At 47.8% G+C, this 27545-nt stretch overlaps 1 protein-coding gene across 5 annotated transcripts; it reads left to right on the top strand.

Moving 5' to 3' along the window:
- The first annotated feature begins 106 nt into the window (after positions 1-106).
- clcn3 (chloride channel 3) lies at positions 107-27328 on the top strand. 5 transcript variants are annotated; one of them, XM_079758017.1, is made up of 14 exons: positions 8400-8574; positions 12272-12432; positions 12816-12915; positions 13318-13505; positions 13992-14114; positions 14626-14832; positions 15286-15366; positions 15841-16093; positions 16745-17037; positions 17522-17708; positions 18818-19216; positions 19463-19679; positions 20895-20970; positions 22206-24820. In XM_079758017.1, exons 1-14 carry the CDS (start codon positions 8484-8486, stop codon positions 22245-22247), a joined length of 2418 nt encoding a protein of 805 aa, XP_079614143.1. In that variant the 5' UTR covers positions 8400-8483; the 3' UTR covers positions 22248-24820. The 5 variants fall into 5 exon arrangements, with proteins under 5 accessions (XP_079614144.1, XP_079614146.1, XP_079614143.1 ...); XM_079758018.1 differs by lacking the exon at positions 8400-8574 and adding an exon at positions 107-237 and having other exon boundaries at positions 20895-24820; XM_079758020.1 differs by lacking the exon at positions 8400-8574 and adding an exon at positions 6809-6902 and having other exon boundaries at positions 20895-24820.
- The last annotated feature ends 217 nt before the right edge of the window (positions 27329-27545 follow it).

Raw genomic sequence — 27545 nt, forward strand, 5'->3', positions numbered from 1 at the left:
CGAGGCCTAGGTCTATGATACAGCCATGGTGGGGTGGGGCGGGGGGGAGCAGGAGGAGAGACGGGAGCGACATCAAGAGACCGGAAGTGAACGTCATTGACACGGGAATGGTTCAGAAAAAAAACATCAGGATGGTGGAGAATGTCAAACACGTTTCTGTAGCATAAATCGTCGTTTTTAACTCGGCGGACGAACGATGAACTTCTATGTCCACGCTGGAATCGAGGCATCTGCAAGGTACGGGTTTGGGTGGTTGTGTGTGTGCTTGCTGCGGGTGGAGTTTGAGTGCGATGTGTTTGTACATCTCAGGCCATTCTCGTTCCCTGTCAGATTTTGTGAACTCACCGGTTGATAACAGATAATCTTCTTTGAGCAAAGGAGAGTTATATGGAATTTATTTTCCATAGTTTGGGACATGGTGAATGCATTTAAACTAGTTTGGTGTTCCTCTCATTTTTGCTGGATGTGTGTGGGGAAATCTGACGCCGAATTGTCGCTGCAATCAAACCCAAACAGGCCTTGAATCCAAGTCAGTTCCAAGTGTCGTGCGGTTCCTTAAAGTCATGCACATGTGCAAATAACAATCGATCGTAATCATTTGGTATTGTATAGTGTCTTCCTCTGTGAAACCTTTCACTTGTGTGCTTTGTGAAAGAGTCGTTCGGTCGAATACAGCGTCATTACACAGCTACAAGTTACTTCAGTATGGTCCTAATGGAGTGTTATGATATAGCTACTTATATAATGTGGTTAAATTCCCCCAGAAGGCTTATTTGCTGTTATGTTATGGGTATGTAGCCTGATTCATGCCTTAACCGGTTCACGCCTAATTGTGTGTTCCTCATAAACCTAATGATAGGTCTGGTCTTTTTACATACAGAGGCACTGCTAGTAGACTGAACTAGTGAAGATAACACACATCGGCCATGGAAAATTTGCCCTGGTAAATAAAAGTAGCAGACCCATAATAAGTGTTATGAGCGACAGCTGTGTAAGGTTTTTCCTATGATGACACCTGTTTGAAAAGCGTCTATGGGGTCTATAAAGGGTCCATTGGGTCTATATCTATCCACACACCATTCAATTGCATGAATGAATGTTTGATTCAGTGAATATTAGTTGACACGGTAGTTACAGGAATGTTGCCTCACAAGTCTTTCCTTCTTTGTCATACCTGGTAATGCCACCAAACATGTTGAATTAATAACCAGGTAATACTAGGATGACAGGTGTGGGACTCAGACAAAGCCATCATGTCTACGAGTGTGGCGAGCATTGCGTGGTGAAGCCCGTTTTTTTCTACGTAGCCTGGAGGATGTTGGGATAGTAAAGCACATAGCTGCTCATTAGTAGTTGTTTTCAAGTTAGCTATGGCTAACTAGTTGCAAAGAGTCCCCGCTCTTTCCTCTCCGGAGCCTGTTGCTGGAGGGCGGGGGGGGGCGCAGGCTCCTCTCCCTTAGCCTGTTGCAGGGAGGTGTGGGGGGGGGGGAGAACGCTGAGTCACAACCCGGTAGCGGTCGCCTCGGTTACACCTTCACAGGGATGAGGGAGAGAGATATTGGCTCGTTGCATAATGCTCCGAGATTAGTTTCTCTGATATTTCGGTGTTTCCCCACAGGACCCTGGGGGAAATACAGCCTGTTTAGGATTCTTCTCCTCCAGGTTTGGCGGTTATTGCATTTAGTCCAGGCTGTGAAACAGAAATGCAGAAATGGTTGTATGACGTCCCTGAAACTTATCGGGGTAAAACAAACAAGGCTGTTGACTGGTGAACAGCATAGACAAAGATCATACAAGGGAGGGAAGTGTGGATGACCTTCCCTTCTGGAATTCTGCCAGAATCAACATGGACGTCTCGCAGAAATCCCAAAAAGTTCACCTATGTTTGTTCGTGGGGGGGTTGTGTGTGTGTGGAGCGAGGGTTTATGCGAATGGGGCGCTTCGGATCATGTGAGGTAACCGCATAGCTGTTATCTCCACGGGTCATAAGGCAGAAAGCTCTTACAGGCATGGACTCGTGGAATTGAATTTCCGGGCAGAGTTGATTTGATTCAGCTCCACGGGGAAGCCCTGGGGCCTGTGGTGAGAGAGGAGGGTTGTTGTCTCGCTTTGGGCTCCTCACCGCTCTTTAGTCCATGGGTGTTTGTTTATTGGTTCGGGAAAAGATCTCTGCTGGAGCTCTTTGGAATTTTTTGTTTTTTTGTTACTAGTATGTTTTCATGATTTCCCATTTGAATGATTTGGAGTCACTGTGTAAGGGTTAGGGGTTACATTGAACTTCTTATTGATGTTTTGTTACTAATAAGTTAGGAAGAGACAGTTTTGAGAATACTCTAGTTTTGTTTTTTCAAATGTAGCAAGTGCCGTTCTTGAAGTGCTGTGGGCATATACAGGGTATATGTTCAATAAAAAAAAACAGCTTTTTATTTGTGCTTTTGCTTTTTCCTCAAATGATGGATGGTTTATACATCTTAGTTGGTCGTCAGATTGTCAGCAACTACCAGTACAGATCTATTGATGTTTTCCATTCGATGTACTTTAATTTGAGGCCTGTCTGCCAAGATGGAATCCAAGTATTGATCCAGATTGACCGTGATAGCTTATCTCATTGCTGCCTTCAAGCTTAATTTACATCTGGAGGCCGGAAAATGTGTTTAGTGGAATATTTGAACACAGGGTGGCAGTGTTTGACATTAAAGTAATACTCGGCTCCGTGCAGGTTGGACTGCCGTTAAAATGTTTCTGGCGTAATCGCCTCATGTCAGTGGTAGGGTTATGTGGACCAGTGACAATGTGTTGAATAATCCTAAATCCTTGGTCTATAAATAGACTTCATGTGTGTGCACATTGAGTTGCAAAGCTTACAGCTGTAAACATCTTTGAACGACCCCAGCCAAATTTGATGTAGTTTAGGAAAAAGGTAGTTCTACTGTTCTACTAGTAGTAGAACAGTTCATCCACAGGAGTATCCTACAGTAAGCACTGTTTTGATTGACTCATTATTCGGAGGAATGTGGCTGCACTGCACACAGCGACTACTCCCTTTGAGCACAGGATTGTAACACCGTAGTCTATAGGTCATGATCGATGCCCGCGGACGCACCTTGTTTTCAGATGTCAATCATCCCCCCTCCCAAACCCAATGCCCCTTCACCAACATACGGGGAGAAGATATGAAGCCAGTCTTTTTCAACGACATCATCGTCACCTTCATCATCCTCGTCATCATCACTCGTCAACTCAAGTTCACGTTTAAATGGCGTCACCTTGGTCATTATCATCATCATCATCATCATCTTTCGTCAACCAAAGTTCCCGTTGAAACGGCCGAATCGATCTGACCTCCTCCTGAGTGGTTCCTTTCCTTCCTCTTCCTCAATCTTCTTTGCTATCCCCCTTTTCATCCCCAGTTGTTGGATATAATAATTCAAATGCTGTGCTGCTTCCTTTTAAATGCATGTGTGTGTGTGTGTGTGTGTGTGTGTGTGTGTGTTGACTTAATTGAATGTTGCATGGGAATGATGCAGGGGTCCTTGTTTCTCTTTTCAACTGCATCTGGGATGCATGGAACTTATTTAACCTCCTTCCCTTCAGTGCTGGGTGCAAAATGTGTAGTGTAATGTTGAAAAAACAATACAAGGAGCTTCACGTTAAATATTGTGAGACCATTTGAAGCTGCGATCAGAATTCTTAGCTGGTGTTTTGATTGAGTCTCAAGGTTCTCATGTAAGAGATGCATGCTCACCATGAAACTCAATCAAAACAAAGCGGGGACAGCAAAAATGCTGATGGCAGCTCTATTATATAATCCTTACCGTCTCTTTATTGTTATCCATATGCTATATACAATAGATTGGCGCCATATCACCCAGTTCTCACTGTCAACTCTGTCTAAACCTGTAACATGCTCGACAGACACTGTCTCGTCCTCCTTCCCTTACTGCTCCTGGATGTTCTCTCCTGGTTAATCTACTCTTCTCTCCCTTTCTTTCTGCATTTATTTGGACATTCTGGTCATAACTTAATATTTCTCTTGTCTCCTTCCTTCATTTATCTCTTTTCTCTCATCATTTCTTACATCCCTTTCATAAATATTCCCTCCTTAAATCCTTTCTTTCGGTCTACCGTCCTTTCCGTATTTGTTCCTTCCCTCCTTCCTTTTCCCAATCCCGCCTTCTTTTTCTCAACTCTTCCCTACCTTCCTATACTAATCCCTTCCTTTCATTCTGCTTCTAATCCCTCCCCGTCTTCCTCCTTTCCTACAACTCCTTCCTTTCCTATACAATCCCTGCACTAATCCCTCCCATCCTCTTCTCTTGCCGTCCCTTCCTGCCCTCCCGCTCATTCCCTCCTCTCTCCTACTCACCCCCCCCGGCCCTGCCCCCCCCAGAGGACGGGTGGTGCGTCGCTAGATGGAGTCAGAGCAGCTGTACAGCCGTGGCTACTGCAGGACGGGCTACAGCAGCTACAACAGCATCACCAGCGCCAGCAGCGACGAGGAGCTGCTGGACAGCGCCGGGGCCACCATGGACTTCCACACCACCGAGGACGACAACCTGTTGGACGGGGACGCCGCCTCCTCCCCAGGTAGGGGGCAGTGGAGAAGACCCACCTCCTCCTCGTCTCTCCAACCCCCCCCCCCCCCAACCCTACATCAGCCACCCTCAGAGAAAAAGCGACTGGAAGTGGTCGGGACCTAGCCCCCCCCAGGGTCAGGTTGTGGCTTGTCCGTGTCGTGCCATAGCTTGCCGTCGGCCCCTAGCGACGGTGTGCAGAGAGAAGATGGTGTGGCTTGTGAGGCCCGCTGGCTCAGCCCACTCTGTTAGAACCCACTGTCCTGTCTCCCTCCACCCTCCCGTCCAAAAAGGCCTCCAAAAACGTGTGTGTGTGTGTGTGTGTGTGTGTGTGTGTGTGTGTGTGTGTGACACTTTCCCAGAATCCTCCTTGTCTACATCTTGTGGTCCATCCAACAGAACACATGCAGTGTGTGTGTGTGTCTCTTATCTCTGACCAGAGATGTTTAAAGAAGAGTATATTTACTCTGTGTATGGTCAACTTTAATCACGTAGGTGGAGGTGCAAGTAAAGGGCACAGCTAGATCCGGACTCTTTTGTTTAGAAAACCGAAAAGGAAATACCGTGATCCACAGCTACCTGTGTATCCTTCATATCCATGTACTGTGAATATATTTGTAATAGCATGGATGTAACGCAAGGCATTGGGTTGAATTCTGCCTTCATTCCTCCTCCCCGGATAGTATAACTCAGACGGTGTATCAAATGCATTCTGTAGTCGAGATGTCTCCAGTCGCCAGACTCGAACCAGTCCAGTTGCATCCTGGATAATTGAGTTCTAGGTAATTGCATTTCTCAGTTTAGTTTAGTCAACATGGGTTATTCTTTCTCATTAACTAGAGTGCAGATTTATTTGGTGGTGGGGCTGTGGGGGGGTGGTTTGCGTCTCAGACGGGGACAAAGAGTGCTTTAACGTGACAATCAATCCTTTGTCCCCGTTCGCTGCTCTAGGAGAGCCATTGCTTTCCACCGTATTCAGTTGATGAAAAAACAGCAATGTATGTCGATTTTGTATGGATTTTCTATGGTGACCAAGGCTTGTATTAGCTTACATATTTTAGCTTGTAGAAAAGTGGAACCCAAATTTCGTCCAAACAAGGCTGCATGTGTCCAAGTATTGATCCAGAAAACCTGCAACGGTTTCACTGTGCTGCTTTGCTACAGATATGTGCTGTTTGACGCAGATAAAAAAGCTGGTTGTGCCATGATCTCGAGTGGGCCTCGTTATGGGAGCTTTCTGAAGGGGCTCGGCTTCAATGAGTCAGTCATGTGACCATGTCATGTGACCAGGCATTCAGCTATCTTTGTTCCTGGTATCATTTAATCAGGAGTCATGGGGAGTCCATCAGCTTTAAATTTATATTTTTTCATTGAAAATATTGAGACATTTCAGACAGCTTACCTCAGTTGTTTTAAAGCAAATGGTATCTATGGTATAAAGTGCCCAGTCATTAATTATTAACCGTTCTGGCTGACCACGTGTGTGTCCAGAGGGGGGTGGGGGGGGGGGCTTCCTTTGTGTTGTGTGCCAGGGATTGGGTTTCATATCTTTCCCTCCAATCTAGATGCTCATTGATTAGTTAGCATTGTTTTTGCCTGAAATCTGACCTATGGACAGTCATCCAAGTGGAAGGCATTAACAACTTATTAACTAATGCAGGATTACCCTCACAAACCCTGGTTTCCTTTCCATCCATAAATGTTGGTCAATTTTGAACTAATTTTAACGGCACATAAGAGGAGAGATCTTTTACAAAGGTAGGAATCACAGAAAAGTCCTTCTCTTCATATACCTCCCACTTGTGTACTCATCACCGGAGAGAAATGATCTCATCCTTGATTTTGCCACGATTCTCCATTTCTTTTGTTAGTTTTTCGTGCGGCACAAGCAGTAATTACAGTCAAAAACGGTGTGATCCAGGTGATTCAAGGCTGTAGTCTTTACTTTAATCATAATCTAGATGTGCGGAAGATATGAATAACAAACACTTTTCTGAACAATCCCACACTATTTTGCATTCTTATCTTAGGCTAAACACACACACACACACACACACACACACACACACACACACACACACACACACACACACACACACACACACACACACACACACACACACACACACACACACACACACACACACACAGTACTCTTGACAGACCGGTTTGGCTGCCCAGACACATACCAGTCAGTCTTGAGCTGGAACTTCAGTCCCTGTCAGTCCCCAGATGCTAGCTGAACATGAGCTACTGCGGACGCCACTACAGTGTTGGTCTCTCTCTGCGTGTGACCAGCCCTAATTCTATCCATCATCGGGGTACAAGGTAGACGGACCCCCCTTGTACATCTGTTTGGCAATGCCGTGGATCGGTTTATTGGGGGGTGGGGGTTTAGCTAGCTAGCCTTGATGTCGACTGAGGTTCATTCAAGGATTTCGTTGGACTGGACCGTCGTTTCCGAAGCCACTTTCGGTTTGGTCTTGGGGTTATTACCCGTGTATTCATGGTCGTGGCACTACCCCCCCACCTTGGCAAAAAGATAGAAAAAAACCCATCATAAGTCATATCCTAGTAACTGGATCTCTACAGTAAGGTGCATATATACTAAAGGAGCAGTTGTCAATGGATCATTCATTATAACGGGAGAATCCCATTGGCTGAGAAGTCGGACTTAGATCAGGGTATGTGAGCTGCGTTCAACACGAAAGCAGGACATGGACTTCCACAGAGCAGTTGTCATGCACCATGTAGACTACAAAACAGCTTTCCACAGAGTCGGCAGGATAAATACATGCCATTTTGTGGCTGTTCTTAATCCAAAGTGTCATGTAATACCCTGAGTGCATACATTCTCTTTTTCTTTGGTTGTTTGGAATCTCTATTTTGGCTGTTCAAATATTGAATCTGTGCTTTTAAATATCAAGGACCTGGTTGGTAGTTGGAAAGGAAGGACATTTTCTAAAACCTTGAAAATGGGTGGCAAATGTTAGGGGATAAAGTGGGGAGTGCAAAGAATATAAAGCATAATATAAAAAAAAGTCATTGTGGCCACTCAAAATATCAAATTGTATATGTTTTCAAATGCATATGGCCATCCTTAAAGTAGAAGAATGCATGTTAAAAAAGGTATTTCTTAGCACTTCTAGTTCTTCGACACTAGAGTGTAGATTCATCCGAGTGTAGGTTTTGCATGAGCTTGACACACACACTTAAGGCCTTCCAGGAAGATACTTTGCATACATACACACCTGGGGATGAATGAAGGTTTATCTTGTTTTATACAAAGGATGTTCTCCCGTTGACCCTAAGCAACACAACTATTTTCTTCCATAGTCACCCACATATTCGCTATTGCAACCCTGTTTATTTGTTCAGAGATGTTAATGACATGATTCCCGTCAAAATAATTCCCAGAATGTTCCTCATTGTACAGGACTAAGTCAACCAGAAGAGCTGGAGCAAGATTATTATTGTTTTGCATTTTATTTAATTTCAAAACATTTAGACACGAGCATCCATTATTTTTCCTTGACATTGCTCTTGTTACTATTCTTTTATGAAATGACCCTGTATTCTATTCGTATTTCAGAAAAAGATCTGTTTTATTTATTTGGTTTTAGCCTTTGAGCGACCGTAAAGTGAGGGCCTGGTTGAATGACATCACCGGCCAATAGTCAGCTGAGGCGGTGGAGAGATATCCATGGAGGGAGGGAGGGAGAGGTAGCGAGTGAGTGAGGGAAGGAGGGAGGGAGAGCGAGCGAGCAAGTGCGTGTTCTCGTACACTCACGCGCTCGATCCACTTGTCTTGCGCTGTTCCGTAAACATGGACACTCATGCAGGGCAGCTAGCCGCTCGCGGAGAAGCCCTAGCCAAGCGCATTTAGCTCGCCTTCGTCAGTCTGTCAACATGGAGGACGAGGAGGACGTGTCGGCCGACCCCTACTTGCCCTACGACGGGGGAGGCGACACCATTCCTCTGCAGACGATTCCCAAAAGAGGTACGCCGCGGTCACGTCTCTCCCGCCTCCGGTTGTTTCCCCCCGTAGCCGTTGGCACCCCTCTCACACCGCCACGACACTATACCCAGTCCGTATGGCAGATATGGAAATGTTAAAAAATGCTAAATACGACTGTTGAATCGTGTGGGTATATTTGCCGTGTTCACGGCTGACATTACTGTGCCGCTCAAGCAAGGGGATTTATCTGGGCCTTAACCACCTGCTCTGTGAATCTGTCTGTGTCGGCAACGCGCGTCGACACGGTGCGGTTGTAGCTCTCAGGATTTGATTCATGAGATGGGGAAAGCGTTTACTCGACACTACGTTTTGGGTGTCCGTCGTGGTCAATGTGTAATCGCCGTTTCATAAGATTAAGGTGCTGCGTGTATGCGTGTGCACGACGCGCGTGCTCGCGGGGGGGGGGGGGGGGGGGGGGGGGGGGGGGGTTGAGCAGTGAAGCAAGCACCCGTAGTCCCGAGACACTCCGCTGTTCTGCGTCTCACAAGCGATCAGGGTTACAGTGACCTGTTGTGTGTTAAGCATTTGAATATGTAGAAGTTTGATCCGTCAACGACGGAACGGATGTAGGAAAAGCAGGGCTTAGGCTACGGGAAGTCGTCATAAACAACCAGGGGTGTGTTTAGTTCAAGGTTCAGCTGCAGAGACCTGTTTTGAATTAAGACTGAATATGTGGAAGTGTGAAATACACCTAAGGCCCTCACAGAATGACGTGGGACACATTTGATCTTGATTAAATCTTATTTATCATTTTGTGCCCCATTTATGATCCTAAAGGGATCCTATTTTTTTATTTGATTTAAATGGAGTTAACTAATTGATAAATAGGAGAAGCTATGTTTTTCTCTCTGATCTCTTACCAGGCTGACTGTATTCTTAATTAAGAAATAATATTGGAAAGGAAAAGATGCAACTCTACTGTTGGCCCTTATCAACTGCCAGGCCCCTAAGCTCTTGGCTCTTTATGACAGCAGTTGGATGCCTTAATGGTCTCAAGACATACAGCTTCATTTCTAGTTGTTTCCCTGTTGAGTCAGGGATCTCGTTCACCAATACCCCCCCCCCCCGTCCAGTTTATTGGGTTATTAAGACAACCAAAGTTTAATTTGCTTTATCGGAATGATTACCTGATGTTGATCGACCTGCAGCTAAGGTAAAGGAAAGTCCAACCCTTCCCCATCAGGCATCTGGCTGCTGCTTTCCAGTCTGTCCTCATCACGTCATTCTGTTGATAAGCCGACCAATGATACTGGCGGGTCCGTCTTTGATGTCCCTTTTGATTATGACATCACTGAATGACGTTGCGTAAATGCTGAGACTCTGTAGCACCAGGCGGATGAGCCTGTCATTCATTCAGCCCCTCTGAGAAGATTATTGCGTTTAGCCGGACGGTAGTAGTGGTGGTGTCCAGATATAGCCGACGCCATGAGCGTGGATCTAGGTTAATACCCCACCCTGACCGCCTGCATTTACAGGTACTCCCTGCCTAGCTGGGTCTGGGCTGTGCTGTGCCAGCTGTATGACAGACTGCAGGTTCTGGAGTTCTTTGGGCTGGTGATGGACCTGACGCGAGCAGAAAACTGTCTGTCTGACTCTGCTGCTTCAAGAGGGAAGCCCACTGACTTGAGTGCTCAGTCTTGCATTGAGAAAGAGACTGCTGATCCCCTAAAGGAAAGTGTGTGTGTGTGTCTGTGACTCCTGCAGACAAGGCAACTTCTACCGCAGCAGCAACAACACTTTCATTTCCTCTTCCCTGTGGCCAACAGGATATGATTGGGCAATCTTTGTGTCAATCGATGAATCGACCAAGGTGGACGTCACGGGTCAAAAAGCTAGCGTAATGCAATATGTTTCTTTGCGTTAACAGACAAACTGTTGAAAAGTTAACAGGAAAGGAAGATTCTCATTTGCCCATGGGTAGGGTAGGGTGACTGACATGGGGATCGAACCCAGTAACTTTCATCATCCTAGACACTAGACAATCCTGCCACTTGTTCCTTTTCTACATGGACCTGGTTTTTGGCAGCATGGAGGGCTCTCTGCCATTCTAAATTAGACATTGCACGGCAATGTTTTTTTATCATTGTATCCTGCTCTGCCTTAATCTGCCTTGCGGCTGCGGCTGATGGTTTATCTGTGTTTGTAGTGGTTTGTTTCTTGGCTTTTATCCTAGACTCCTCACAAAGGTTGCGGTGGCTACAAATTAGTAGGCTATAATCCAAATACAAGTCCCAACAATGAAGGGAGACACAGTAGCAACCATTATTTCCCCAAAACATACCCTAACCCTAACCCTGACCGTATTGTGTAACTATTATGTTGCAGTTGGGTAAATTGACATTTCTTTAAACTGTCTTAAACTAAAGTTAAACTAGCAAGGAAAATCAATGGCATTTTGCTCTCTGTGACTAATTGGAGAATATACAATCAAATGACAAACCATAGGATGTATGTTGGGCCTGCATACTTTGCATTTAGAGGGTAAGGGGTACTTACTGTATAATAGCCATCTGAGAGCTCACCAGGTGTACCCACAAAGCTTTAGGGAGACATCTCCGTTCCGTTCCTCAAAGCGACATGTCTTGATTTACAGTTTTAGCATTGATCACTGATGAAAGACTTTGCCGTCCCCTTGAGCAAGCCCCTACTGACTCGGTGGTAGCCAGGCGACAGATCACTGGGGTCTAGCCTGATACGGACTACCTTTGTGAGGGAAGACACACTTTGAGAGGGGCTGCTGCTCTGGTTCCCTTGTTTGTTTGACCACGTGGTGGAGAATGAATGAAGGCCACAGACGAGAATAGATCAACCATGACATAGGTCTATATAGGTGCGTGTACTGTGTTGGTTTAGGCATGGCCTACAAGTCCCAGTTATGTCGTCAGAGCTACAATAATGCATGCTTTTCTTTAATTCTGTTGTAACAGGGTTAGGGTTAGGGTATGTTTTGGGGAAATAATGGTTGCTACTGTGTCTCCCTTCATTGTTGGGACTTGTATTTTAATTGAGTTAAACACAGAATAGTTTAGTAAAAACAATAATTACTCTGGACACTTTTCAAAACCAACATTGTTTCTGTTGACTGAATGCAATTCGAGTGTCTCCCATTGCCCGGTGTGTGATATGAAGTAAAAAGGCTTCTTGTATTAAACCAAATTCAGCAAGATGTGCACAAAGGCAATGTTTCTAGGGAAAGGATGACTAAACAAAATGGGGAAGTCAGAGGGAGGACCCCTCTGGGTGGGAACACTAACACACGCATGTGTGCGTGAACCTTTCTTCTTCTTTATGCTAGCAGAAGCAGTGCATAATCACTTGTTTTTCAAAGGCCTGCCTCTGTCTTTAGCACTGTTTTTTTTTAGCACCTAAATTCAATACAACTTTATTTGTCGAGAATTAAAATAGGTCCATTTAAAACACAGAGTTACATTAACAACATTCTGCAGCTGCAGACATCAAATTGTGGATGAGAGCACAACTCAGTGAATTGGAATAACATGTTTTTGGTGCTTGCTAATGAAGTCTATTTGGGCGAACCATGTAGTCCAAGGAAAACTCTAATATTCAGAAGAAGGAAAAATACAAGCAGATTCAACTTTTTACAAAATTCGGGAATTGCCTCTTCCATTCATCCTCAACCTTTCTGTCGTCACAGATGTAACTATGTGGTTCTCCTCAGGTTCTAACTACGTCATGTCTAACGGGGGCGGTGTGGCCAGCAGCACCACCCACCTGCTGGACTTCCTGGAGGAGCCCATCCCGGGGGTGGGCACGTACGATGACTTCCACACCATCGACTGGGTCCGCGAGAAGTGCAAGGACCGCGAGAGGCACCGCAAGGTGAGGAGGGAGGGAGGGCCACTGTTTGTTACCGTAGCGACAGCCTCGGCTTGGGGAAAGTCTCGACTCATTGGGGTTAAAGTATAGACGCTGAGGCGGTGTTTTTACACCTTTTATGATGGAGCAGCCCCTTTTAGGCTGAATGCTACAGGGGTATTCCACGCGAATGGTGATTTATTTGGATAGTCGCGTATTCAGTTAGTGACAACCGAACCCCTGGAAGGTCCCACTGCTGCGAGATGTACACACACAACCAGATCTTAGGTGCCAAAACAGTGCACTATCCTTTCGGGTGTTTAGTTGACAAAGAATAGTGTGAACCGGAAAAAAGAAAATAACAAATCCAGATGGTGTTCAAGCGTCTGTGTTTCTGTGTTTCCCAGATCAACAGCAAGAAGAAGGAGTCTTCATGGGAGTTCTCCAAGAGCGTGTACGATGCCTGGTCCGGCTGGCTGGTGGTGACCCTGACCGGCCTGGCCTCAGGTGAGACTCCTTCACACACACACACACACACACACTGTGATGCGTTCACCTGTTTTGCCCTTATGCAAATTCAGTTGCTCTTTAGTAACTCAACCACGTCTATCTTTTACAAGAGCCTCCAGAGTTCATTCCTCCCAAGCACACCCACACACGTGCACGCACATGCACACGCACATGCACGTCATACCTACACATGTGCCTGTCCCTTGTAAACATTACCTCAGACCACAATGTGCGGCAGCGACGTAATCCCATGACACTGCTTTTTCCACCAATCAAGTGAGTTCTCAGATGTTTAGCGGCTACATTTCAATTACACTTCCCTGGTAGGTGAGATAAGGCAGGAGACCCATGGGAGCTCTCATTGGTCCACTCAGTCTTAACCCCACCTCCTCCAATCAGGTGCTCTGGCCGGTCTCATTGACATCGCGGCCGATTGGCTGAACGACCTGAAGGAGGGCGTGTGCCTCAGCGCCATGTGGTTCAACCACGAGCAGTGCTGCTGGACGTCCAACGAGACCACCTTCGCCGAGAGGGACAAGTGTCCGCAGTGGAAGAGCTGGGCGGAGCTCATACTGGGGCAGGCGGAAGTAAGCATGCACACGCACACACGCTCGACACATACAGGTTCCCACATACACATACATTTGCACACATCAGGTGTGCGCGCACAAATACAGGTTCATAAAAACACATGCATATGCTGCACCATTGGGGAGACCTGGAAGAGAGTATGTGCAAACTAGGGATGTGCATTTCTGGCAAAAATACTATTCAATATTCGCTGAGAAGTATTCGAAAATCGGTCGATCAAGAACATAGCAGTGAAAATTTGAAAAGGTCAAGAACCAAAAGTGCCAAAAATTCCAAAAATGTTTGTTTTGCCTCAACAAAACAGAGATTACGATATTTTTCCCATTGGCTACCTATGGGCCACCTTCACCTAGAGACAATCTTGGTTCTAAACGCTAGCATGTAGAACCGAGCTGGCCACTATGTGAAGGAGCCACCTGTCGGAGCCTGTGAAAATGCAGCCAGTGACGGCATCCATCTTGACCTCCTCCCTCCCTCCCCAGGGCCCAGGCTCGTACATCATGAACTACTTCATGTATATCTACTGGGCGCTGTCCTTCGCTTTCCTGGCCGTCCTTCTGGTCAAGGTGTTCGCCCCGTACGCCTGTGGCTCAGGGATCCCCGAGGTAAGCCCACCACCACCACCACCACTACTACCACTACCACTACTCTCATTCAAAACCAAAGCTCAGACAAAGCGGGAAAGGCCCGTTTCCTTCCTGCTGCGCCAGATATGTTGTTGATTGCGTGGTATGTATGCTGCTTTAGCCTGAAGTTTAGCTTGAAGTATGCTGGTTTAGCCAGAATTATGCTGGTTTAGTTTGAAGTTTAGCTTGAAGTATGCTGGTTAAGCTTGAAGTTTAGCTTGAAGTATGCTGGTTTAGCCTGAAGTATGCTGGTTTAGTTTGAAGTTTAGCTTGAAATGTGCTGGTTTATCTTGAAGTTTAGCTTGAAGTATGCTGGTTTAGCTTGAAGTGTGCTGATTTGGCTTGAAGTAGACAGAGCTCAATCACACTTGGTCCCAAAGGGCTTCGCAGGCCACATTATTCAATAAAAAAAATGATGTTAATATATCGACCTAATCTCAAACGCCTGCATTGTTCCTCCACCACCTTCCCACCCTGCTCCCCTCCCCAGATCAAGACCATCCTGAGCGGGTTCATCATCCGGGGCTACCTGGGCAAGTGGACCCTGCTGATCAAGACCATCACTCTGGTGCTGGCCGTGGCCTCGGGCCTCAGCCTGGGCAAGGAGGGGCCCCTGGTGCACGTGGCCTGCTGCTGTGGCAACATCTTCTCCTACCTCTTCCCCAAGTACAGCAAGAACGAGGCCAAGAAGAGGGAGGTGAGAGGGACATACTGACCGAGAGGGGGGGACAGAGGGATACAGGTAGAGCGAAAGGGGGAGAGAGAAAAGACGCGCACAGAGATGGTCTGACCAGATGGAGAGAGAGAGAGGGATACAGGTAGAGCTAGGGGGGAGAGAGAAAAGACGCGCACAGAGATGGTCTGACCACAGAGAGAGAGAGAGGGAGAGGGAGAGAGGGAGACAGACAGACATACAATTTTGTTAATGGAGGTGTTGTTTAAACAAGCATATTGTAGGCAGATTGTTCACATGCGCCTTATTAAGGCGTGTAGAGCGGTCCTCACAAGCAATATCAGCCCTGTTAGTTTTGAAGTGAGGCCCTGCCTTGGATACACTGGCACATCTGCAATCGCTATCTGTAGTCGTGGGGGCAGCAGCGGCGGTTCATGTTGAGTGGGGGTCTGAGGTGCGTTTGTTTTGTGCACTCAGGTCCTGTCGGCGGCCTCTGCAGCGGGGGTGTCAGTGGCGTTCGGGGCGCCCATAGGGGGGGTGCTCTTCAGCCTGGAGGAGGTGCGTCTCAGAACACATGCGATGCATACAGTACATTCAAAGGATCCACTGTCACTTAACTCCTTATCACTTGTTATCATAACTGACTAATGATTCAATTAAGAGGTACACATTTCTTAACCTATACACTAGATGTTTGCTTTATTTAATTGTAGATCTAGCTTTTGATTTTAATTGTATAACCCAACGAAGAAGCTAGATATATATTGTAAATCTATCTTTATTCAATCATATATCTCGATTTTGATTTTACATATCAAAAATACAAAATGAAATGAAAAGCACAAAAAATCTATAAACAAAGAAAAAATTAAAAAGCATATTACATATATTCAATTGATATGCCTGAAAAGAAGTAGGAGGAAGTATAAAACTTAACGGGTCTGACCTCTGAGCGGGGGTTACCTCCGGCGCAGGTCCCACTGTAGCCTAGGGGCGGTCCCTTGGGTCTAACAGGCTCCTCCTCCTCTGCAGGTGAGCTACTACTTCCCCCTGAAGACGCTGTGGCGCTCGTTCTTCGCCGCCCTGGTGGCGGCGTTCGTGCTGCGCTCCATCAACCCCTTCGGGAACAGCCGCCTGGTGCTGTTCTACGTGGAGTACCACACGCCCTGGTACCTGTTCGAGCTGCTGCCCTTCATCCTGCTGGGCGTGTTCGGGGGCCTCTGGGGGGCCTTCTTCATACGGGCCAACATCGCCTGGTGCCGGCGACGCAAGTCCACCCGCTTCGGTCAGTGGCCCCAAGCGCTTTGAAATGGGTCATAGAATTCGTCGTCAACTGTGGTTTAGATATCCACTCGTAGAGCAAACGCACTTGAAAGGTTGTACTAGAAACAATGGTATGTGGGTGTGGATAGCCTGTCGATAAGGTGTAAACACCCGTCACTTCAAATTAAATTTAGCCTGTCAGCATGGACCCTCTTAGGATGGTCTCTCTTAACCTGGTCCTCGTTAGTGTAGTCCCCGTATGTCTAGTCCATGTTAGCTTGGTCCCTGTTAGACAAGTCCCTGTAAGTCTGGTCCCTGTTCTCTTGGTCCCCCTAAGACTAGTCCCTGTAGGTCTGTTCCCTGTTCTCTTGGTCCCCCTAAGACTAGTCCCTGTAGGTCTGGTCCCTGTTCTCTTGGTCCCCCTAAGACTAGTCCCTGTAGGTCTGGTGCATGTTCTCTTGGTCCCCCTAAGACTAGTCCCTGTAAGTCTGGTCCCTGTTCTCTTGGCCCCCCTAAGACTAGTCCCTGTAGGTCTGGTCCATGTTCTCTTGGTCCCCCTAAGACTAGTCCCCCTAAGAGTAGCCCTCGTAAGACTGGTCCAGTCCCCCTGTTCCACCACCATGCCGGCGGAATAGCTCCCCGTCCACTGACCCTCTGGTTCCTCCCCCACCAGGCAAGTACCCGGTGCTGGAGGTGATCCTGGTGGCGGCCATCACGGCGGTGGTGGCCTTCCCCAACCCGTACACGCGGCAGAACACCAGCATGCTCATCAAGGAGCTGTTCACGGACTGCGGCCCGCTGGAGTCCTCACAGCTCTGCCAGTACCGCAGCCAGATGAACGGCAGCAAGGCCTTCAACGAGACCCCCAACCGACCCGCCGCGCCCGGGGTCTACGCCGCCATGTGGCAGCTCTGCCTGGCGCTCATCTTCAAGGTCGTCATCACCATCTTCACGTTCGGACTCAAGGTGAGCGGGCCACCACGCGTTGGTGAGTGGTGAGGACGCCGGAACATATGACCCTAATGTGTTATCCGCAGGCTTCTTAAGGGGGGGCTTTGGAAAATGTTTTAGCATGGTTTAACGATGGAGCAATGCAGTGTGTTTTAGACTTCAAGAGCTACAAGACCTTTGGAGCTGAAAGGAGAGTTGTTGTTTGGTATGCTGAATCATGTTTGACGAGGAACCTGTTGAAAGCCTGTTGCACACTTCACACTTCCAGCTAATCTCAACGGGGCATTCTGTGGCGCAATCAACCACATTTCAGAGGCAGCCGGACAGAAAAGGGCCTTCTCCTCTTTCCTCCTGAACCACTTAGAGTGGTGGTGGTGGTGGTGATGGAGGTGGTGGAGGTGTTGCACCTGCTCCACCAGCATGTTCTTCTTATTAACACACTCCACCTGAAGCTGATCTCTGGCGCCTCCCCCCCCCCCCCCCCCCCCCCCCCCCACAGGTGCCCTCCGGCCTGTTCATCCCCAGCATGGCCATCGGCGCCATCGCGGGCCGCATCGTGGGCATCGCCATGGAGCAGCTGGCCTACTACCACCATGACTGGTTCATCTTCAAGGAGTGGTGCGAGGTGGGCCCCGACTGCATCACGCCCGGCCTGTACGCCATGGTGGGGGCGGCCGCCTGCCTCGGTGAGTCCACAACACCACTGGGATTTGATTATATATAATATAGATTTCTTTTGCTGAATTGATTTTATTTGACTTGGACGAGCAAAGCAACGCCCGTACAAGTAGGGCTGTGCGATTAATCGAATTTTGATCGACATTTAAATTTTTGCGTCGAACGATCTCCAAACTAATATAATCAAACTTTTTTTTTATCCTTTTAATCTTCCAATGTTTTTGTATATTGGTTTCATTCAAAATGTATCGAGCTGTTTCAACAGCTCGATACATTTTTGTGTTGTCAGTTACAAAGTCTTCTCAGTTACAAAGTGTTTTTTCGGAGAGAAATGCTGAATGAATGATCATGTTTTCAAACTCAAAAATAATAGTTTAAATTTCCGTGACTTCAATATTGACCAAAATAATCGTGATTTATGATATTTCCCGTAATCCAGCAACCCTACGTACAAGTACAAAATAGAACACCCGACGAGGCAAATTCGCCAAGGCAACCTGAACGTCTGTTTACAGAACACACACGCCTTACGTTCCCTGGGCGATGAATGTTGAGGAGCAAAAAGTACACCAACGCCTTTAAGTGGCAGATTGCTGTTATTCAACCTCCAGGGTACATATTTGCACCTCACATTTCCGACGAGAGGATGTTAATTGTTTAGCGCCTGCTGTTCAGAGTGACTGGCGGTGTAGACGTCGGTTGACTTTAACTAAACCTGGTTTTGAAAGAGCGAGTGAAGCTGAACTGAGTCTGGGGTCTGTTGTAGCCTGGTCCGTGCTGGTCTGCATCTTTATTGTTTTCTGCCCGTGTTGAACCGTGAGCTGTCACTCCACATGTTTTCTCCACAGTTTTTGCTGGTCTCCATGGTAACGCCCCAATTAACTTATAACCAATGGGTAGACCTTATTTACCTAGCGGGCCATGTTGGTGGGTTGTGTGGGTAAACCGTCTATTAACGCAGTCGTTTTTGTAGTTCTGCCAATACGTCTGCCAAGTGCATAAGATTGGGCTGGCTGGGCTGGTACTGATCCCTCAAACAAGCCCCCCCCCCCCCCACCCTGGTTGTGTGATCCCCACTGAACCCTCAACCCCCGTCCCTGTCCCCCCGTCCCTGCAGGCGGCGTGACGCGCATGACGGTGTCCCTGGTGGTCATCGTGTTCGAGCTGACGGGCGGCCTGGAGTACATCGTGCCCCTGATGGCGGCCGTCATGACCAGCAAGTGGGTGGGCGACGCCTTCGGGCGCGCCGGCATCTACGAGTCGCACATCCGCCTCAACGGCTACCCCTTCCTGGACGCCAAGGAGGAGTTCACGCACACCACGCTGGCCCGCGAGGTCATGCGGCCGCGGCGCAGCGACCCGCCGCTGGCCGTGCTCACCCAGGACGACCTGAGCGTGGAGGAGCTGCATGCGGTCATCAGCGAGACCAGCTACAACGGCTTCCCCGTCATCGTGTCCAAGGAGTCGCAGCGGCTGGTGGGGTTCGCGCTGCGCCGCGACATCACCATCGCCATCGGTGAGGACGCCGCCCATTGGAGCGCACGGCTTTTAAATGTTAAACCTGTTGACGATGTTACATCACGGAGGACTCCCTCTATCCACCTCCTCCTATCTCTCTCTCCATCCTTTTCTGTTGTTCTCGCTCTCCCTCATACAACGGATGCCTTACCCCACTAAGCAGCTTTAATTGGAGCCGTCCATCACATGATCATTCTGTTGAAACTGTTTCCAAACCCCCAACCCCCCCGTCCCCGTCCCCCAGAGAACGCGCGGCGTAAGCAGGAGGGCATCGTGCTGGCCTCCAGGGTCTACTTCACGCAGCACGCCCCCACGCTGCCCGCCGACAGCCCGCGGCCCCTGAAGCTGCGCTCCATCCTGGACATGAGCCCCTTCACCGTCACTGACCACACGCCCATGGAGATCGTGGTGGACATCTTCCGCAAGCTGGGCCTGCGCCAGTGCCTGGTCACCCACAACGGGTGAGTCGGGCTCGTGGGCTCTGATCGGTGAGGGGGGTTGGTCCCATTCACAGGTGCCGGGGAGTTGAGGTTGGGGGTTTTGTTTTGATTTGGTAGAGTGTCTGCCGTTCCGAGTGTCACGGCGTGGTCGCCTTGTCTTCGGGTGAGTTTTTACTACGGTACTGAGGCCGACTCTGTGGCGGTGTCACCCAGCTAGGCTGATTGAAGGTGCCGTGGTTATAGCCCTGTAAAGATGGAGAAAGGGGGTTGAAATGTTAGCGCTCCAACCATGGACGTACCAACTGAAACAATAAATACAAAATAACAAAATGTATGCAAAACAAATTGATAAAACCGTCCCAATCTCCTTCCTTTATTCCCTCATCCGCTACGTTTTACTAACATGCCTGAGTACCAACCACATACACACCCTGCTGCCTTGCTGCCCACAGCCCTGGGCTAACCGCTGAACTCCCCATCATGCACTAATCCCGTAAAGACATACCCGGTCAAAGGGAGCTCTGTGAGAGAAAATACTCATCCCGGATACGGGATGACGTAATATAATATTTAGACATACAATTGGGTGGATGCCTGGATGTGGCCGGAGCTGTCAGGGTTTTTTCAGTGTCTTTATGTTGTGGAGCCGCTCTGGAACTGGAGGTCACGTTTTAGCCACAGACGCCTGGCGGCGAGATGGTGGTATTGCACAGCAGGACAAACGGGTAGTTGGTCTGACATGCTGTGGCAGCATGCAGAGATTAAAGATGGCAGCAGTTCGTTCATTTTGTTCTATTATTTTATTATTATTTTGGATACATTTGTGTTATTATGTATTTCCATTTTAGATAGTGTTTGAGCTCCATATCAAATGTAATAAGCTGATTTCACACTTAATCTACTGCATATCGTCACCATAAATACAATGCTTGATCTCAGGGTCACATCTTCTAAAGATATAAACCGTTTAAGATCACCTTCCACAGAATGCTCAGACCGGTTATTTCAGGTCTGACGTACCATAATACAGTGACAGATTTATTTGTCATGTTTATTAACACCGATATTCATATATGTTATGTTTTGATCTTAATTTGTGGCGTTTTTTAAGTTATGTCTGTTTACATATGATTTGTGCTGCTGCTGTCTCTTGTGTCTCCTCTCTATCCTCTCTGTGGTTGATGTTGTTGTTGTTGTTGTGGCGTGCTGTTGCCGAGTAACGGCTGTGTGTTGCAGGATATTGTTGGGCATCATCACCAAGAAGAATATTTTAGAGCATCTGGAGGAGCTCGAGCAGAGAGCGGAGCTCCCGGTGATTAGCCACGCCCCTTTACCCCATTCCTCTTCTCTCTGGAGGAGTCCTTCCGCTCTTCACACTAGTCTCTTAGGCTCCGCCTCCTAGGAGGCGTGCATGACACTCTGTGTGGTCAGACGGTCTTGACAGTTCCCATTCCAAACCTCTCTCTGCTGGCTCGGGCCTCTGCGTGTGCCGTGGGATGGTTTACTTTGGTGTGGATTTATTTTTTATCGTTGCTCAGTCCTCTCATGTTTGCCACATCTGTCGACAGATATAACGTCTGTTAAACTGTGATGCATAACAATTCTTTAAAATTTGGGGTTAGATACAATTTGTATTGAATGAAAAATTCTTCATTTGAAAGATACAAGATACAAGGTGTAATATATAGATATACAAGTAAGGCAACTAGCTCGTAGATTTGAATAGATGTTTCCTTGGACTACTTTTCCTTTGTCGTTAAAGACAAATGTCTTGGAAGGAACAGAACAAAAATAAATAAATGTGTCTTTAGTCTCAAACTCCAAACGGCGATTTGTCAAATTTTGATATAGCTTTGGCTTACTGCAACTCCAGTGATTAACGATAGACATGTGGACGGTAATTTGGGATCACCATGGGAACTGTCACATCAAGTCATCTTGTAGTTTCCGTGACGACGGCTTGGCATACCATCTTCATCCGGCTGCCTCGTCCGTACCTAACCCCAGCTTAGAAGGGCACTAGTTGTGTCAATAGTGAAACCTGCACTAGTCTTAACCCTGTAGTTGGAACGTGTGTGTGTGTGTGTGTGTGTGTGTGTGTGTGTGTGTGTGTGTGTGTGTGTGTGTGTGTGTCTGTGTGTGTGTTAAAGCCTCTACGAGGAGTGTGCAGAGGGAGTGATCCTTTGACTCTGATGGAATACAGGTGGTAAGAACGAGTCCGATTCCCAAAGGAATCCCACAGCTCGGCTCTTTCTGTTGAATCAGCACCTCCTCGCAGAGCCTTTAAATAGTTGAGTCTCCCTTTACCGGTAACAGCTCTCATCCCTGGAGCCTCGTGCTCCGCAGTCATGTGACCATGACTGTCACGCTTCTGTGTGTGTCACCATGTACCATCTGCCCCCCCCCCCCCCCCCCACAACAGCCGCCATCTTTAATCCTAGACGTTTCACCCCTTTTTTCTTTTGACCACGATTAACTTGTTTGTTTTTATATTTTGTATTCTTTAAACCCCCCCCCCCCTCCGTTGAACCCCGGGGGTCCCCGCAGAGCGATGACGTCAGGCCGCCGCCCGTAGCGACGTCGTCATGACGACCACTTGGCGAGTAACTAGCTGCCTCGGAGGAAGCAGGCCGTTTCTTTCATGGCTTTATGTTTGCATTTTTTGTTTTGTTTTAAACACGGTGCCGGGGAGGAGGAGGCGAACTGCAAGTGGCTGTTGAGCCGATCAACACGTCCGCTGTTGCCTCCCTCCCCTCACCCCTTTGGTCCCCTCCTCCCTCCCCTGTTCCTTAGCGGTGAGAACCTTGGTGGTGACCATGATGTGTTTGGGTGGAGTCTACCTCTGGCGGTAGTTGTGTTTAGCGGCCTCTGGTTCCCTTCCTAGTGGTGGTATAGTAACTGGACCTTGTAACAAGCAAATGACCCTGTTTTCCAATATCGCTCCTTTAGTGTAACCCTCTACTGCTGACCCCTCCCCAGAACTGGCTTCCACTAACCCCACCCCCAACCACTAACCCCGCCCACCGCCCGTCTCGCTATACGAGCATTAACGAGCATGCTAATGGGGTGTGATAAAATCCTGGTGGGACACTCCAGTTCCAGCCAATCAGAGCGAGGCCAACATAGCCCACAGCCAGAAGGTAGTTTTAAGGCCTAGCTTTGTCATGTGAAGGTGGGCAGTGTGTCACCAGGATTTTGATCCCCTCTTACTCGTAAGCAGTCTCTGTTGAATACTCTCTGGCCTCAGTCTACCTTCAAGTTTATTTATTGAAGCTTGAAGAGTTACTAAGTTGAAGGCTTGGAGTATGGTCCATCTTTTGAAGCGAAAACCCAGATCTGTCTTTTTACCAAGCGATGCTCTCTCCTTATCGTCCTCTCCAACTGATCGTTGTCCCTTTGCCCTGAGGGTCTCTGAATCCACATGACCCCATTGCAACCCCTTCGCCTCCCATTCGGCCCCCGGTTCCCAACCTTTTAGTTTTGCGGCTGAATTCACGAGCACCTCAGCATTTATTTTTTGTATGTAGTTTATGGTCGTTAATCCTAACCACCAAAAGAATTCTAAACGTCTAAACAATTTTGTATTCACAATGACTAATTGCATGAATACCACTGTACATAAATCTATGAGGTGCTCCTGAAACAGGCCTAGATTCCCTAACCTGGCATTGTAGTGTGAACAGAGAACCACTGTTATCACCAGATGTTCCTGGAGCTGAATGATGCACACCCTCACTGCCATTGTCCAAATCACACATTTCCATTGATTTGATTAGTGTTGTCACAAATCCCATATTGCATCGTTTCAGCAAGATGGGAGATTGTCATTGACGAAACACATGTAAATTATATATTTAATGTGTAAATTATTTGAACATTTGGAATGTGATATCTGATTACTAAACAAAAACAAAAATGACAATCTGTCATTGCATGGACATTTATACATGGTCTTTTGCACTACATTACCGCAATACATAGTCTTTTGGTTTACTGAATCTGCCTCAAATGGTTGTATCAGTAGTGTAATGGCATTTGATTACATTAGTAGTCCACGTTTTTGTACGTACATTGTGTATATTCATAGACGTGCATGCTCCCAGCACTTTTCTGCCTTACTCTAACCGGAAAGTGAAAATGGTTGCACTTTTACAGTTGGATTCAGACTGAACCGTTCCTCTCCTGACGGTAGAAGCTGAACAGTACATGCAGCCGTGACTCCTCCCAAGGCTCTGTGACGGTGGCTTCCTGTTTCCTGTAGGGTGATGCGGTTTGCTCTCTCAGTAATGAGGGGGGTGGGGGGGGCAATTCTACCCAGCAAAGGGGGGGGGGGGGGGGGGGTGGTGGAATGGGGTGACGCAGCAACGTCTGGTACCCTCCTCTGGTACCCCAGCATGTGCACAGAGTGAACAGCCAATGTCCTCTTGTTAGTTAGTTATTTTTCTCTCTCCGCACCTCTTCGATTCGGGGATTCCGGTGGCGGTGATTGATGGGTTTGTTGCCATGGCGGCCACTGTGGTTCTCAGACGGGGGGTTCTCCGATGTGATGGAAACGCTTACCGTTACGCACACCGCTAATCCGTTAAGCCTATGCCCTGTCCTTTGGCACCAGGCTGATGTGTTTATTTAATGAATAGTGACCCAGTAAATGGTAACCTTATGGTGACAATGACGGTACAACATACGTTGTTGATTTAGGAGTCATTCATTTAGTGTTTTCTTTGTCCATCGAAATAAATATATCTTTCATCGCAATGTATTTGGAACGGCTTAATCTGCCGTGGGGCCCTCTGAGATGAGACCACCGTGGCCCCCCTCGCCAACCGACCACCGTGACCCCCCTAGCGGAGCCCACCGGGGGGGACCGCCCGCCCCGTCTCCACGGCTGACCTTCTCTTGATGTCCTCTCCTCATCCCTCCCCATCACCCCCTCTCCTTCATCATCCTCTTCTCTCTGTCTCTCTCTTTCTAACTCTCTCTCGCTCTCTGTCTGTCTCTCTCTCTCTCTCTCTGTCTCTCTCTCTCTGTCTCTCTCTCCCTTGCCTCGCTCTCTCTCTCTCTCTCTCTCTCTCTCTCTCTCTCTCTCTCTCTCTCTCTCTCTCTCTCTCTCTCTCTCTCTCTCTCTCTCTCTCTCTCTCTCTCTCTCTCTCTCTCTCTCTCCCTTGCAGGCGCCTGCTGGGGATCATCACAAAAAAGGACATCCTGCGTCACATGGCGCAGATGGCCAACCAAGACCCCGACACCATCATGTTCAACTAGTGCGCTCCTTCACGGGCCGCCGCAGCCGCCTCGGGGCGCCGTCACCGCGGCAACCGCCCGCCACAGCGGCCAGTGACGAGGAGGTCCGCCTCCTGGACGACTCTGAATACTAACACATTTCTCACCCACACACACACACACACACACACACACACCTACCCCAACCATCGCCTCGATGAGGTCATCACCGTGGGTCACCCTCTGTGTATATAAACCCCGCCCCCGTCCGCGCTCCACCGCACACTAGAGGGCAGACGGACGGACAGACGGACTCCTGAGACTATTCCCCCTCCCGCCCCTCCCCCCTCCCTTCGCTGGTTGGCGAGAAGAGGAAGAGGAGGAGGAGGAGGAGGGAGAGACATTTGGACACTGGGGTGCCATCGCTCTGCTGTGCGGATGAGAACCCAGGTGGTGCATGGGAGACATGAGAGAGACACTGACACACACGAGTTTTGATCAAACCACTACACTCACACACACACACGCTAACACACACCTCCCTACTTTGGTCGTACCTTTTTTGCATTCACAGATAAAACACACACAAACCTGCGAAACGCATGCTGTCCTTTGTTTTCAAATGCACTCTGCTATCCACACACACACACACACACACACACTGTTGGCCGCTGCTCCTCTGCCGTGTCGGGTTTCAGGAGGTGGGGGGGCGGGGGGACCCTAGTGCTGGGACAGACCTGGGGGGTCAAAGGTCAGAATGATCAGCTGCCATGCGAGGAGGGGCCTTCCCTGTGCTTGCACACCCTCTGTAACACTATTTGCACGTGGCGCGTTGTGTGCTTGTGCGTGTGCTTGTGCGTGTGTGTGCACTCTATACTAGCTCTACATTCCAGGCAGTGTGTAGTGAAATGTGTTGGACACACGCAAGACTGTCCATCTCCTGCAAGGTGTGTGTGTGTGTGTGTGTGTGTGTGTGTGGGGGGGTCTGTACTGGATTTCAAGATTGCCTACTTTCTGAGCCAAGATGAGGTGTGTGTGGAAGATGAGCCTGGGCGTTTAGTGACCTCTCCGTGTAAATGAAGGTGTCTCAGTGAAACACAATGGGGTTTAGCTACGTCTGTGATTTACTTTGACGAGGAGAAAGCAAAAGAATCACTTCTGCTCCTCCTCAAAATGAGTAACGTGGCTTCTTCTTTTAAGTATTGATCCTGCTATAATCTACTAATGTTTTATGGCTTGAAAACAGAAACGAACCGCGCAAAGACTGGAATACCTGCTGCACTCTAGATCCGATGGAGTCGGTCCTGATGATGAAGTTGATGATGATACTGAGGGTGGTGATGCTGCAAAGTGACTGCCTGTTCTTTCTTTTTTTTGTATTTCCCTTCCTCTCCCGGGATCTGGGTCTTGTGAAGTCGTCTGTGAGAACTGTTTGTTAAACACTTAGTCTCTCCCCCACATCGCTTGGCTGAAGAAACAAGAGCAGCCATCTTCCTCGAGACCCCCCTCCCCCACCTCCATCACTGCCGCAGTGTCAACCCGCATACGTGCATGAGTATATTTGTACAAACACTCCGTTCACACTTTTAATACGAGGTCAGCGACCTACGTCACCTGTCATAGACTAATTAAGAGAAGAACCACTCTCCTTACAGTCAACTAAATCCCTGTCTTTGTCCTTAATGAATCAGTGATTAAACCAATAGGCTGAATTAGCGCTAGTCTATTGGTCTTGTTGGTGTTCATGTATGCGATGGTCAGCCTCAAACAAGAATCAAAGAAAATGTGTTCTTCGTGCCCCTGTCCAATGTGTATGAATTTATGTTTTTATTTGATGTCATGGAAATGCAAAATTAGGGCAGCCAATGTCATTCAACAAACAGTTTAATATCTTTACCCTGATTGCAACCAAATTTGAATTTAACAGAAGCCCCCTTTCTTGGCCCACTCTCGTTTCCATGGTAACGTCACGCACAGTCATTGTCAGGCCTATCTCGGATGCATCCCAGTATCAGTATAAAAAAAAAGATGTACGTATAAACTAACTTGATTAATAAAATGAAGGAGTTTGTTCTACGGAGGGTAACAGTTACTGTGCGTTCACACCAGAAGCGATGGCGCGGCGCAAATACATACAAAGTCAATGCAATGACGCGAACGGATTCACATTTTACAAGAATTTCAAGAGTGAGTGGTAGAATAACAAGGAAAGTAGGGCTCATTCGTTCTTGTTTTTATTGCATTTTTGTGTTTTTGAGTGAGCGGAGAAAACGTCGGCGTTGTCTGGCCCGTGGTGTGTCGCCTAACCCTATTTCATACTGACCTTGATGTGTCACCCTTCTGTTTATTTATGGCTTGTGTTATTTAGAGTTGTTCATTATTGTGATGAGGAATTAATGTATGATTTACTTCATGGTTTGATTGTACATTTAAAACAAAATATGTAAAGAATAAATTTGGTTTTGAGTAAAACAAATAAAATTGTGTCATGTCTGTAGTTGTCCATGTGATGTGCCATTTCCAGTCTTCAAGGCGTTGCTGTTCTTCGTGCAGGAGAAGAGCCTGTGAAGTCAGGAGCACCAAGTAGCATCGTGCTGGCGACCCGGAGCCGAACAAAGAAAAAATACGTTGAAGACTCGACTGGGACCGCTAGGGGGCGACTGTGACGCA

This window comes from Pollachius pollachius (assembly GCF_949987615.1).
Source record: "Pollachius pollachius genome assembly, chromosome: 20".
In the NCBI taxonomy this organism is placed as follows: domain Eukaryota; kingdom Metazoa; phylum Chordata; class Actinopteri; order Gadiformes; family Gadidae; genus Pollachius; species Pollachius pollachius.